The sequence below is a fragment of the Falco rusticolus genome, chromosome 1 (assembly GCF_015220075.1).
Source record: "Falco rusticolus isolate bFalRus1 chromosome 1, bFalRus1.pri, whole genome shotgun sequence".
NCBI lineage: Eukaryota > Metazoa > Chordata > Aves > Falconiformes > Falconidae > Falco > Falco rusticolus.
In genome coordinates, this window is record NC_051187.1 from 104,411,822 (window position 1) to 104,427,062 (window position 15,241).

Below are 15,241 nucleotides of genomic sequence, written 5' to 3' on the forward strand. Positions count from 1 at the left end.
AGTGCAGAACAAAAGGAGGACAAGAAACATGTTGAAATGCCAGAAAGTGGAGGACAGACCGTATTGATAGGAAATCGGAAGAAAATAAAATCGTGATTTATTGTGTTATCAGAAACGCTGTGTGGAATTACTTTAGATATCTTACCCTTTGATAAACCATGGTCCAGATTGCACATGTGGATACCTAAACCAAACAGCATTCCCCCTGATCTGGTTCTTGGAAGATTTACTCAAAATCTAACTGCACATTTTAGGTATTTGACTCCCGGTTTGAGAATGTATGTAGAAAAAACAGATCACCCTAGCTTTACTGCTGTAGTAGTAACTGTTTGTAACCAAGGATGTTTATGTAGGCTTATTTTCCATACTCACTCCTACATTCTCACATGTAATGAATATGCATATGTATGTATATGTCCATGTATTTAATTTAGAAATCTGTTTAGTTTTTCCAATATTTCAGTATTTTATTTAACTCATTCTTTTTTCCCTTTCTTTTCCTTTTTGATGTTAAATCATTATTCTATTGCAGATGCTCTTCTCCATGTCTTGATCATGACAACAGCAGGTGAACTTCTGCATAATTTCTTTCTTTAATACATTGCACTTCTCACCCACCCTGTTTATCCTCTCTTACCTCACTTCAGGATGCTTTAGTGTTTTGATAGTGCGAGTTAGCCAAGAGGAAAAAAAATTATAATCTGACTAGCAGTGATAGTTACACATGGCCCTATTTCTTTTCTTACACACTGTGTCCACTTTGTCCCATCTGCTGTGTCCTTTATTTCTTATAAAAAATACTGGATACATAGTAAGTCTGCTGCAAAATATCTTAACAAAGCTCCTTATACATTCCTAGATTGTTTTAACCATTGACTTAATTAACATTACATTTTCTGTGTTGGTGGTATGGTTTAATATTATTAAAAGGAAGGACACCCCACCACCACCACCCCCATCCCAAATAATCCAGCACAAACCACTATAGATGGGTTTAGTTTCAACTGTTACATTACAAAGGGGGACTTTCATCTCACTTGTCTATATAAAGAATTTTGCAGGGCCACTTCCTAGGTCCTATTTTCCAAATTGTGCCCCCATATTGGAACTAGTAGAATGACAGCAAAGACCCAGTATATGTAATTTTTCATGCCACATATATTTTTTGTGGGACCTCAGTTAATCAGTGGTTGAATCACTGGCACATTGCATCCTGCACACCTGAAGTGGTACCTTCCCAAAGGAGATTATCTTTACTCGGCAAACTGAGTGTTTATTGGTACAATACCTCTTAGTCTCCTTTAACATAACTGTAGAAAGGTGAAATTCTTCTTAAATATTTAGCTGTCCAAAATTATTAAATGGCTAAATAAAACCCCAAGCTACAAACCCATATTTTTAGGTCATGTCACTCAGTCTCTCTGTAGTTGACTAGTGAAGAGAATGTTACCATAAATCAATACTCTAGTGGTTTCCTGTGTAGGATCATGTTTTTTGTCCTCCTGGAATGTGTATTTTGCCTTGTTTATGTATGGCATAGTTGCAGCCTGATGGAAAGCACACTGAGGTAGCTGAATGACTTGCAGTTGACTTCAGTGAGAGCTGGACTGAGGCCTTTTTTCTTAATTTCAGACTTTCTATCAGTTTTTCTTCTCCAGCTGAACACTTTACAATGGCTGAAGCACCCTGATTGTTTGTTTCTGCTTCTTCACACTGCGACTAACACTGAATGCTGCTATCTCCTTGTTTCCCAATTTCTTTTAAAAATTAAGATGACGTACGCAGAGAAGTTCTTAAATGTGCCTACAATGTATGTGCTCTAGTTAGAGCTTTTTATTGTTTCCTGCTACCTGATGAGAGCATGTGTGCCTGCCTAGCTAGTTTGAAAGAATAATTGTACTCAAACTGACCGTATGAAAGTGGTGGGTGTATTGATTTTGCCTATTCTGGTTTTGTGTGTTCAGAGGACTGTTGCCTGTTCTAGAAAGACACTTCACGATGCTAGGGTTGCATGGCCCTACAAAGGATGCTGCAGAATGAGAAGTGCGTTTGAGTGCCAACATGCTTGCATTCGCAGCCACTTGGAACTGTGACTCTTCTGCAAAGCTTTTTACATAACAGTGATTCTTCACAAATCGCACAAGTATCTCCTTACACCCCTTGGTGTTGACACATCCTTTTTAAATTTTATTTATTCATCCTGCTATTATCTTTCAAATTGAGCATAGATACAGAATAAACCCAAGTTAATTCCATGTGAATAAAATCAGCAGAGTAACTCAGACAGATCTGAAATACAGATTTTTCATGAAAACACACCACAACTTTTTGTCCTTGTAAGGTGGATAAATCCAATACATCTATATTGTCTGTGTTTTGTTCAAGTGGAGCCATTAGAAACCCCATTGCTGTTTCCTCTGCTCTCTGTAGAAGGCACAGAAACAGCCTGAAAGTTTTAGGGGCTTTTTATATATGTCCTCAACCAGAAGGATGCTGTAGCCAATGTTATTTGATATAGTTGCCTTTCATATGGCAAGTATGTAAGTTTTAATTGCTCTAAAATTAAAAAGAGTGAAATAGCCCCTCTAATTTATAAGTAAGTATTGAGAAATTAGAGGAGAATGGATGATGCTTGATCTAACTGCTAACCATGTGGTTAACAGAAGCGTGTATAGACTCCTCTGAAGTCTATAACTTATTCCTAGAAAAAAATTGCTTTTGTTCTTTATTAAAAAAAAAAAAATAATAAAATAATCCTGAGTTCCCCTTCATTCTCTTCAAAGGAGAGAAGGCAACGATTTCCCAAAACCTGATTTGTCCCATTGATTTGGCTATTATATTGGACTACCACCTTGCTATATATCAGGAGAGCTCAGTGTCAATCCAGTTTGCAACTGTCAGGGTCACATGTTTGTGTCATGCATCATTTCTAACTGAACCTTTAAAACTGGCAGAAAATGAAACTTACTCAAAGGCAGTCTTAGTACTGAAAAAGATTGTCTCGTTGCCTTAGTCACCCCTGACATACACATTTTGACTTGGCTGCTTTAACCCATAATCTGCTTTGATTTTGGACTGTCACCCAATTGAATGTAAGTTCTTGCCATGGGTTGCCAAGATAAACTGAAGGCAGTGCTAAAGAAGGATGCTTCCCCTATATGTAGTTATAGGAAGGACATTTAAAACATTTTCTGAAATAGACTTTTGTTGATGGGAAGTACATGTAATTTCAATGCATTGCTTGATCAGTCAGTTCACTTATTTTGGCCACCTTTGTTTTAAATGGCTCACAAGAATGTTTTCCTGCTTAACAGCTGTCCAAAATTTTTCTCCTATTTATATTGTTTTCCCTCTCCTCAGTTCTACCTTGTTTCTCCTAACCATACTTAGTCCCCACTAAGGTTTTCCTTCCCCTATTTTGCCATTTTCAACCCCTGGTGAAAATTGTAGCTATTATATCTACATGGACTTCCTGTAAGTTATTTTGTTTTCTTTCACATTTTCTTTTAGTGTTAGACAAATTATCACAGAAGGATGTAAGGAACATTTATCAGCCTAATTTTTTTAGGATGTCTCCTCTTCTAGTGATAACCTGTAAGAGCTTTCTGATTCCCTTTAACCCCTTTTATTATCATCTTTTTTTTTTCCTTTTGAACTCTTCACAGCTATTTACGATTCCCTTTAAGGAACCTTCTCTTTGTTCTCTGTAGGCAGATGTTTGATAGTGCTTGCAGTAGTGCTTCCTGCAGCTGGAACATGGAGTAAACTCTTGAGTTTCCAGCCTGGCCAAGAGTCACTTTTTGCACCATGTAGTCAGCAGGAGCAGAGGGTGCCCAGTGCCCTTTGCAGGAGGATCTTAACAAAGTTTTAAAGTCAGAGCAGGGAAGTCCGATGCAAAGATGCAATGGGTACCTCTCAGGGATGGTAAAGCAAAACCCTGTCCACATGCTGTAAGAGAAGCACCCCCAAGCTTCGGGGAGCATATATGATGTTAGTGTCATTCATATGCTAGTATTATGTATTATTTTCTTTTTGATATTTTATAATGAAAAGGTACTACTTCCCAGAGTGATGGCTTAATCTGCCAATCATTCCTGTTAGTTTTGTTTGTTCCTTTCAGTACAATCTCTTCCTAGTCACTTATATCTTGTCACTTAACAGCTGTAAAAAAAAACAGAGGGAGGAAAAACAATGTGTGTGCGCATGGACAACAAAATAATTAATTTGCATTTTATGTTTCCTTTATATTAGTCACACAATTTTTTCACTTTCCTAAACGCACATTTCAGAAAGCATGTTTTATGTCATGCATTAATTTTTTATGGATTATTTGTATATTGATAGACACAGTCCTTTGAAAGGGCGAAGCTTTTCCAGTCCTGGAGCAGTAATGTCACCATCCAGATGCCCTACTATGTAGCAAAGAGGCTGCTATGATTCAGAAAATGCTTTGGTTTGAATTATTTGCTTGACTCTATTGCATATCCAAAATTGTGAAATGTTTTTTTTTTAAAAAGATGAAAATAAATCAGATTAAATGAATGGATGAAAAAATGAATGTAGCAAAAGGTTGGGAAATAAATGGTGATATCGTGGAAAATAATTGATTTTTGCATTCTGTGTCAGCTCGACATATCCTGCTTCAGTGTACTGTCCTTCCAGACTTTTAGCCATGGATCTGGAGCCGAGGAATTCTCCCCTTCAGTTTTTTCTTTTACACTGTATTCATAGTAGTTTTCCAAAATTTGTTTTCCAGAAATTTCATAGCTGTTTTTGTGAACGGGCTCCTCCACATTTAATGTTACAATTGGCCTGACTCTCTGTGCTGGCCTCACACTGTTCTGTTTGCCTCACTCTGCTGGCCAGCACCCGAAGGGTACCTGCAGTCTCTTAGGTGGTTTCAGACTCACCCAGAAGTCACAGAGCCCTTCAGCAATCTCCCCCGTCACCTCGGGGTCTCTTCCAGTGATATGGCATGATTCTGGTTTTTGGTGTATACTGTGAAGAACACTCCTGATTGCCAGATTATGTCTTGTTATTCAGTAACCACGTCAGATCTTCTTTATGATAGAAACAGATGTTTTTACAGTGAATAATAATAATGTCCTAACGGTTTTTATCCTAATCATGGTTATCTTTGTGTCCACCTTCCAATAATACTTCTCTTTGCCCGTTTTTCCACTCTTTGGAGCAATAGTTGGCTTCATTGATAGATGACTGATAGAACTTGTGATGGATTCACTGACACTTTCCTCTGACCCACCAGGCACGTTCAGTAAACTGAAACTGAAACAAAGCGTTGCACCCTTAACGCCTGACCACATGCAGCTATCCCTTTGCATCGCAAGCGCTTACTAGAGCCAAATGCCACACTCCATTTTTAATTCATCTGTGTCAGATCCCAAGTTTTGCAGGGGTGGGAACACAGGGCTATGACCGTGTGTGTGAGGTGAGGTACTAGTTTGTTCTGGGTGGTCAAAACCTGAGACTACTCCTGCTGCTTCAGCTGTTATACTGGTTCTACACCACAGGCTAGTTACCTTAGTTATCGTGTGGTTTATGAGGAGGCACTACTACTGCAGATCTTTTAGTTAGTCTGAAAGGAATCACTATACAGAGAAAAAGCACTGTATTAAAAGCAACAGAACCCATTATTGTGGTCAGAAGGAGCATTATTTGATTTGGACCCTTACCTTTTGTGTGTGTGTATTCTTCTAGCAGTGCATAGTGTTTTTGGCATTGCTGGGATACATAGGGGGATAAACTAAGGAGGACATAGGACAGACAGATGACCTAGCCCTAACAGTTCAGTAATGGACAGCGGAAGAAGGTGATCTTGTTGTTAAAGTATACAGTCTTGAGTATTATGTCAATAATGAAAATAATTGAATCCTAAAAGTTGTATTCATGACAGCTTACACAATGAAAAATGTGAATGCTAATTTAATTCAGTAAGTGTGCTCGTTAGCCTTCTGGTAATTGTGGGGGTAGTATTTCTGTTGCTCATAGCATTAGTACCAAAATGTGAAACACTTCTTCCAGCACTCAGTGTTATTAACTACCTCTAATGCACCCATTGTAATCGAGACTTGGACTGATTCTCAGAAACATAATTCAGAACCACTTTGATAACACTGCTTCATACATACTTCAAAAGGAAAATTGCAGTGCAAGCCATAGAGCATTATTGCAACAATTGAGCATTTAGTATCTCTTAAGCTCTTCTTTCATCTGTGCTTTAAAATGTATAAAGTATGTATTTTGTGAAGGAAGCTCCCATTTTTCTCAGTTAATCCCCAGAGAATCAAAGCTGTAAAATGTTTTCATTTTCTTTTTTTCCCCCTTGTTAAAACCACAGAAACACCAACCTCTAAGGAATGAGATAATGGTTGTACTACCCAGACTTTTACACTAAACAAAACCTAGAGGTATATGAATGGCAGTAGAATAGGAGACTGCATGTGTGAGAAAGACTGGCATCCGTGGTGCATGGTGTGCTTCTGACTGGCGCTTGTGGCTCCTTTCCATCATCCATTTTTCTGACTTGCACGGTGTGTTGAGTGTTGTGTTTTTACAGCATGTGTTGTAGCTGTGTGGACAATGAATGGATGCAATATTTGTTGCACAGAATGGTCGAAGGGGACAGTGGAAAAATACCTGTATTTGTTATTCATGTTATAAGGGTTTTTCTTTATTGCAGGTCCTTCACTAGCATTTCTGCAACTCCCCATGTGATGGTTCTATTTTAGTGGCTAGAAGTAGGCCTGATGCTGTTCTGTTTCATCTACTCTTATTTTCACTTCCAGCAACCTGACATTCCCATCCCACATCAGGCATGATCCTAAGTCATAAACCAATAAAAAAAATTGAAGCAGTTCTACACCTTTCCCAAGAATGTCCCCAGTCTTTGTAATAAATCTATCAAAATCTACCAGTTAGTTATATATGGAACTATAAAAAGTTCAGCATAAAAGAAATTCCATGAGATGTTTTTCTCCTGTTTAAAGAAAAAGAAACAAGAGAATTTACCTTGTGCTAGAAGAGGGCTCCCTATAGATGGCTTTCTGCATCTGTAAGTTTTCCACTGGGACATTGTATTGCTGAGCAAAGTAACACAGAAAAACAAAAATCAAAAAATAAACCTGTTACGCAGTGACTGTAGCTATTGTCATCTCACCAAAATCGCTCTGCAAACAGTAATGACACGTAGGGTTTTTTATATAAATAGGTGCTAGCTCCACTGATGTATTACAAATTGTACCCACACGTTCCAGAATGAAATCTGTTATTTTTGTAAATCAAAACCAATATTTTGTTCAAAATTATAGTTTATGAAATAACTAGAAAATTATATAGATAACCTTAAAAAATCCCAACAACCCCTTCAATCAGAATTGGCTTTACATTCTTGAATCATACATAGTTTTCTTAAATACAATGTATTTGCTTGTAAAATATTTAAAGAGTGCCAACTTTACAGTATAGATGCTTGCAGGTACAGAGTAGTGATATGTGCACTTGACTATGTCTCCAATAGGTACATACACATGTGCTTGCATTTATTAGTGACTCGTCGTATTTTTACCAACAGCAGCACTGTAAAATAAGATTTTCAGTGAAAAGCTCTTAGATAGCAGTTGTCAGTTTAGTTAATAAATGATCTTAGCATGATTTGGTGCTTCACATGGGAGAAAGCCTTTTTCTAATTGTACATCTTGAGAAAGCACTATATTTACATACGTCGTTTGTTACGTATGTGGAACGTAACCAAAGGAATTTTGGTATGCTTTGTATCTAATTATTTATTTCCTGATTTTTCAGCTTCCTAGTTAGTTTCATGGTGGATGCTCGTGGAGGTGCCATGAGAGGTTGCAGACATAACGGCCTACGGATCATTATTCCTCCGCGGAAATGCACTGCTCCAACACGAGTGACTTGCCGGCTGGTGAAACGCCACAGACTGGCCACCATGCCTCCTATGGTGGAAGGCGAAGGTCTGGCCAGCCGCCTGATTGAAGTTGGACCTTCTGGTGCTCAGTTTCTTGGGTAAGGGGTGCCATATGGCCAAAAGGATAATGTTCAGTCTATTTTCATCTGTTTGCAAGTTGCACTGAAATGGTTCCTTTTTCGAGACTTGAACAGAAAAAGATGTTCGTAACATATGGTAACAGACTGGTCGTGTGGAAATATAAATCAGTTTTTAGTTAACAATTCACAAAGCTTTTACGCTTTTTTCTTTGAAAACAGATATTTTAACCACTAGTACTAAGGTTAATGTGCTTCCTTGGATATACTTATTACTCAGTGTTGTGATATTATAGTGGGAAAAGACCCCTTTGCAGCCAGAAAAAGCAGTTTTTACTATATTTAAATAATCTACATTTAAGGTCTGAATAGCACAGCACTGATATAAAGCCCAAATGTAAAGCCTGCTACATATACAACACAAGTTACAGCTGCTTATTTCAGAGACTTGTGTTGTATTATCAGTAATTTGGACTTTCAGGGAAGCACAGTGCCTTTGATTTTTCTGGGGTTGAAATTGCTAAATTAAGCAATAGGACAACCCTGGAATTTTTTGGCCATTTCTTTTGTCCTATGCCGCAAAACCCGTAGAAAGATCAGATTTGTGTCTGCTGCTGAGCTTGTTTTAGCACTTTTCAGCTGGAAGCAGCAGTTATGCACACTCCTTGTATTTATTTGTTTTACCAACTTTCTCTCTATCAACTGTGGCATCCAAAAGTGGATGATTGAAGGAACCCCTTCTATTACAATAGCTTCATTCAGAAACTGCAAAAAAAGTGACTCTGTAAACAGCAATAGTTTAAATACATTTTGAAACAAATCAGTTGCTTTAAAATCCTGTTACAACAGGCAGTCATCAGAGCCACTATCTTTGTTAGTGCTTTTTCTAAAAGATTGAGCTTAGGCAGAGAAAAAAGTTGACTGGTGGTTTCTAACTGCCCACCGCTTTTGTATGGCATGTGAGAGGAGATCATACCCAAGACATCTTTTGGCTCTTTCACTGTTGCTCTAATCTGGTAAAAAAATCAAGAGCAGTTCTGAAACACTGTGAATGGGATGGTGAGAGCAAGCCAACCATTCCTTTTGACAGACAGGATACCTCTCTTAAAGTAACAGCAACCAACCTGGTTAATCAGGTGCTTTGTACCACTTAGCTCTTTTCACACGTTGTTCATTTTTAAAGAGAAGCAGAAAGAAATCGAAAGAGCAGTAGTACTGTGCTGTCACATTTAGTCTTCCCATTATCTTTGTCACACACAAATTGATCTTAAGTATGTCTCCCATTTTCTTTTTAATGGTTTCTCCATCCTGAAAGACCAGGATATAGCACAGTTTTATTCATTCTCAGATCTTTGTGCCCTTCCTACAAGTGTTTTTCTAGGTGTTGTACTGCCAGTGAAATCAGAAAATTACCGTACTGTTTGCAGAGATGCATTCCAAGGTCCAAATCCCATTCCCATTGAGTTCACTGCCAAAACTCACAATGTCTTCCCATAAGCAAAACCAATTTAAATTAACAAAACTAATTTTGCTGATTTTGATCACCAAATTAGTCATTGCTAGGACGGAACCTTATTCAGTGTACAGCCTAACTTCCACTCTGTGGACCAGACAGTGGCACTGGCGTTCTGGCACAAAAAATACATAAAGTTTATTTATGTTCTTTCTTTCACTGCTGCTTTGGATGTACTCAGTAAACTTCATCTGCCTACGGCTCCTCCCCCACTTAATGAGGGAGAAAGCTTGGTCAGCCGAATCCTTCAGCTGGGGCCTCCTGGGACCAAATTCCTTGGGTAGGAGAGACTTGAAACAAATTGATGGATGCTGACCTCCCCATTCTTCTCCTCCTTCTGCAATATGATTTTTTTATGTCATTATGCCCATGATATTGTCCCTTTCTATCATTTGAAATTTTGTATACCTAACCCTTAGTGGACCATTTTCCAACCCTTGTGGTATGTGGTTTTGTTTTGGTGGTATGTCTGTATCTTTTTCTTAAAGTACTGTGGCCTTCATTTTTGTTTTGGCATGAAATCTTCCTAGTTTTGTGCTTGATGTCTGTAGCAAAGCAACCTGGACTGGGACAAAAAAAGGAATCTACTGTAAAATTTAAAACTTTTTTTGTATCAAGAACTGATTAATCAATAAGTTGTATGTTGGATACCACCAGTGTAATAGAACATGTGGCATTTACTATGTACATGGTAACCTGTGTGAGTCCTCTAATTAGAGAATTGTATATACAAATATATTTGTATTTTCTCTCTTATTTCTAAGAATATGTATATGTATATATGAATATAGATATATTATATGTACACATATGTATTGCATACATGTGTGTGTATATAAATATATGGATGCATACAGTGATACGTATATCGACATCTGTTTGTAAGGCAACAAGGCAAATTCTTATCTCCTATACTGAAACAGAAACCCAGATGACCTCCTGACACCACCTTTATCTCTCCCAAAGTGTAAATCAGGAATAAATTCATTGGAATATATAAAAGTACAGTGAAGTAAAATTGGTACAGGACACAACTGCCCACTGATTGCAGTGAAATTATTCTGGTTTGCACTAGTATAAGTGAGATCAGAATTTGTCCTACTAGTCATATACATTACAGTAGATTCTCTTTGAAATGAAGTTGCACAGGTTAACCCAGACAGTAGTGACAACTAAAATGACTATGAGGGTTTTTATGAATTTGCAAAACAGTTACCAAATTTCTAGCCAAGCACTATTACCTTACCAAATAACAGTCACACTGTGGAAAGAGGTGAATGCACTCTTTAATCTATCCTTCAGCATTTACTGGGTCCCTGTAAAAACCTTGTATGTGTTAGCGACCTACTAGTTTAGGATTATGCCAAAGTATTCCAGTGAACTAGGTAGAATTCCAGGTCACTTTGTAGCAGACTGAATAGAGTTGCTGTTAATCCTGTTTCTTCCTCTCTCCCATGTGCATTTAATGCGCTGTGTTGCTGTGCCAGGCCTGTGATTGTCGAGATTCCCCATTTTGCTGCTCTGCGTGGGAAAGAGAGAGAGCTGGTGATCCTGCGCAGTGAGAATGGGGACAGCTGGAAGGAGCATTTCTGTGAATACACTGAGGATGAACTGAATGAAATCTTGAATGGGATGGATGAAGGTATCCAGTGTGACTTTTTTGTAAAAAAAATTCTTCTCCTGCATTACTCCTGTAGCTGGGGTTAATGGCTTTTTACCATTTATTTTATTTAGCACCTCATGTTTGGTCCATGTAAGCACGTTTGTGTTTACTTTCCTTGCATGGTCTGCCCAAGTAGTGAGACAAAACAAAATCTTCCATCACCAAGTTGAGAATAGATGCTAGACTTGTGTTTTCTACTGCTCCTTTTCATAGTGTGAAACGAAAAGCTTCCATAGCAAACATCTTTCCAAAACAAGGCAATTACCACACTAATCCTTTCCAAGCAGCTACGTGTGTGGGAGGAAACGTCAGTCATGGGTACTCTTGCTTTCTGAGAGAACAGAATGGCCTTGGGCTTGTCTAGGTTCTGCAGAATTTGTTATTAATTTTGAGGGCTTTCTTCACAACCCTCCGCCCCCCCAAAAGTAAAGAAGCCAACTCACATACTTAAAGCTGAACTCGTACTTTGATACTTTTGATTTGGAATTTAGTTTCCTTGATGCTACTCCAGGCCATAGTGTAAACATGTGGAATGGAAAGGGGCTTGAACCGATCACTTTGCTCGTTTGCCTACTGATTTTGGGGGTGATATCAATATGTTCTGAGTTTGCTGTGTTAAGCTCCCTTCAGTTAGTTGTTTCAGTCTGTCATCTGTTCCTTTCTTGCTTTCTCTGGTTTAACTGAACTTGAAATACTCGGGTATGTTTCCTTTTCCCCTTTGATTTCTAGACAAAATGCTTTTTGTAAGTTGCAATTAAACTATGAAAAGTTCAATGCATTTTGAAGTTTGCTGTATTCTTTCTATGAAATTCTTGTCTTCTGACCACCTTCTCTTTTGGCTTCAGTACTTGACACTCCAGAGGAGCTTGAGAAGAAACGTATCTGCCGCATCATCACCCGAGATTTCCCTCAGTACTTTGCAGTGGTATCTCGGATCAAACAGGACAGCAACCTTATCGGACCTGAGGGAGGTGTGCTGAGTAGCACTGTTGTGCCGCAAGTGCAGGCAGTCTTCCCAGAAGGGGCTCTAACCAAACGAATTCGTGTGGGTCTCCAGGTACAGTGAAACAATTACAAGGGCTTGGTTTTTTTTTTTTTAAGTGTAAAATCACCTTTTTTGAATGGAGAACCAGCATATTCCACTTATCATGTTGTATATTGTTGTCTACAATGCTTCTAGTAAAAATAATTAAAAAAGAAACAAAAAAATCCATGCAAAAGTCAAAGCAAGTGGTAAAGCTTTGGATATTCCAGTTCAGATTCCTGTCTGTTAACTGTCTATATGATCTTGGGAAAAGCACCTAATGTTGGTGCTGATGGTATTAGTGTAGGTCATAGAACAATTTCTTAAATACTTGTTACAAAAGGCATCAGCGAAGTACAAAGTGCTGTAATAACTAAGTCAAATATACAGATTCTCAGCGTGAAGTAAACCAGCTGAACAGTTCACTACTGAAAGAGGGGGAGTCTTTCCCCTACCACCATCCCCTCCTCCTGCTGCGTGCATCCACAGCTTACCTTGGCCAGGAGGCTGCGCTTGTTGAAATCCCCTGTGAATAGCTGAACAGCTTACTGAAATAGTTCAGAGCTTGCTCTCAGGAAAAAAAAAAAAAAATAAAAGGTGACAAGGGGAATCATTTACTACTGGGTAAGTGAATTAATGCTATGGAGGGTCTGACAAGCACCAAGAAATGGGATAGGAAGAGGAGGAAGGCATGGGAAAGTTGAAAAAGGGAGGTCTCCCCTTCTCACTTCTTTAGTCAGTTCTTTAGTCTGCAGAATTTCATGGGAAATTGTGCCATTTAGTGTCAAACCTAAGGGTTTCGTGGCAATATACAGACCCAGTTCTTTACATACTCATTAAACTGTTTTAAAGTAACTATTCAGTTATTGTCTTTTGCTTTGGAAAGGCTCAACCTATGCATACTGAACTTACAAAGAAGATTTTAGGCAACAAGGCTACCTTCAGTCCTATAGTCACACTGGAGCCCAGGAGAAGGAAGTTCCATAAACCCATCACGATGACAATTCCCGTCCCCAAAGCCTCCAGTGATGGGATCATGAATGGTTATGGAGGTGACACACCCACTTTAAGGTTACTATGCAGCATAACAGGTAGGATGCAAATACTAGAGCTTTTAATGTGCACCTTGAAACTGTTGGTCATTGTGGACTGAATATATCAAACTGATTATATATGTGAAAATCTTGGTGAAAACCTGACTGGGATGAGATGCTGCGAAAATAAACTACTTTCCAAACAATTACTTTCTAGCAGAAAAAACATTTGTTGTTTGGACTAACAAGAGATGTGTAATATAATCATAGACTTTGGGTTTGGGTTTTTTTTGGCGTTTTCCTTACAGTTAGTTTCTTAAGAACCAACTTACCCTCTGCCTAGCAGAGTAAGTGTAGTACAAACATAATGTTGCAGTATGCTTTAGAGGAAAACATTGGAGTTACACACTTTATACTTGTTATAACTCCAAAGTGATTAGCATCTCATTCAGTCTCAGCTAAGAGGCAGAAATGAGCTGCATGCATTTATTCTGTTCAGAATTTAGCATCTTTTTTAATTTTCAAACTGATTTCAAATACCAACCCAGTGTAAGATGCATTACTCACTGTGATGTGTCGATGAGTTGTTCCTGTTGTAAAAGCAGGTGCTTTTACAATTTCTTGATACAAAGGTGTTGGGTAGCTGCTGAAATACCAGAAACGTCTGATCAACAAAGAAGTGTTTGCATTTCCAAGAGAGTGAAACACTTATTTAAATAAAGAAGAATGGTCTCATCTATAAAAAGGAATTTGAGTAAGCTTGTTGAAGGGACAGTAAATCTGTGAGGATCCTCTAGAAAACTTTAAAAGGGAAATTGGTTCCAAGAATGTTTCACCAAAAGGAGAAAGGAGGCATTTCCTGAAAACTAGTATTCTTTTACAGATACAGCTTGGGGTTAAGGTTTGCATGAAGACCGTGCTGCATGGTCAAATGGGCATCTTAACAAGGCAGCTGTATATGACAGGAGGGACAGACACACATTCTGACTTAGCCCTGGTTACGCGTAGTTTTTCCTTTAGTTCTTCATCTCTGTTTTATAAATACTTGTAACTGCTGTTAGAAATGAACACTTCTATTTCTGTTTTCTGTAACCTCAGTGTGATTTTAAGGTAACTGGAAACCAACGGGACATCCTTCACCAGAAGGTGAGGCAGGGACAGGTATTGAAGAACTCAAAGGCACAGCTGCAGGGTGACAGATTGTGCCCCCGTTTTCAGCTGCATGGGCCAGATAGGAAGCTGGCAATGTCTGTGACAGAGGGGTGGGACACTTGACAGACTGACAGCAATCCAGAAGGCTGCCTCTTGTACGGCATGATATGGAGGTGCACGTTTTAACTGCAAGATCTTCCAGGGACCGTGTCAGAGAGACATTGATTCATAGGTTTTCATTGCGGTGTGCAAAAGAAATTTCTTATCTATGTACATACTGGACCCAAATCTTTGAATTATTTGAAAAAAAGTAGATTATAGAAATCATAAATTGTGGTGGTGGTCACTATTAGTAACATTATTATTGTTTCCCAAGTGTAACAATATAGGTTTAACTGTGCTCTATCTGGGCCAGTTTTGTTCTGCGTATGTGATTAGTCTAGAGTGAACAAAAGTAATTTCTAATAAATTACATCCCTCCCCCCAGAATTCTAGCTTCTTTTAACATTGCTGGCGCTGTGCTACAGGACTTAAAATTTGAAAACCATTTCAGCACTTTATTTTCTCAGGGTAGACCCATACAATCCTACTAGCATTAGTGGAAAAACATAGACCTAAGGAGAAGCCATGTCTGGGATTATACCGGTTCAGAAGAATGTAAAATATTCCATAGAAGCATGAAAGTTACAGGCTTGCTTGGTTTTAATTTTTTAAAAAATCTCTTATTTCAGGAGGAACCACCCCTGCCCAATGGGAAGACATCACTGGAACAACACCACTGACATTTGTTAATGAATGTGTTTCCTTCACAACAAACGTGTCTGCCAGGT

At 38.5% G+C, this 15,241-nt stretch overlaps 1 protein-coding gene across 50 annotated transcripts in view; it reads left to right on the forward strand.

The window, feature by feature from the left end:
* The window catches only part of ANK2 (ankyrin 2), a 355,749-nt gene that overhangs the window by 296,452 nt on the left and 44,056 nt on the right, over nt 1-15,241 (forward strand). For 20 of the 50 annotated variants that reach the window (XM_037393591.1, XM_037393582.1, XM_037393573.1 and 17 more), the window contains 7 exons: nt 533-568; nt 7,822-8,046; nt 9,720-9,818; nt 11,026-11,180; nt 12,047-12,258; nt 13,112-13,316; nt 15,143-15,239. In XM_037393591.1, coding sequence (XP_037249488.1) covers nt 533-568; nt 7,822-8,046; nt 9,720-9,818; nt 11,026-11,180; nt 12,047-12,258; nt 13,112-13,316; nt 15,143-15,239 — 1,029 coding nt within the window. The remainder of the gene's footprint in view (nt 1-532; nt 569-7,821; nt 8,047-9,719; nt 9,819-11,025; nt 11,181-12,046; nt 12,259-13,111; nt 13,317-15,142; nt 15,240-15,241) is intronic. The other 30 variants (XM_037393599.1, XM_037393847.1, XM_037393755.1 and 27 more) reach the window with 3 other exon arrangements.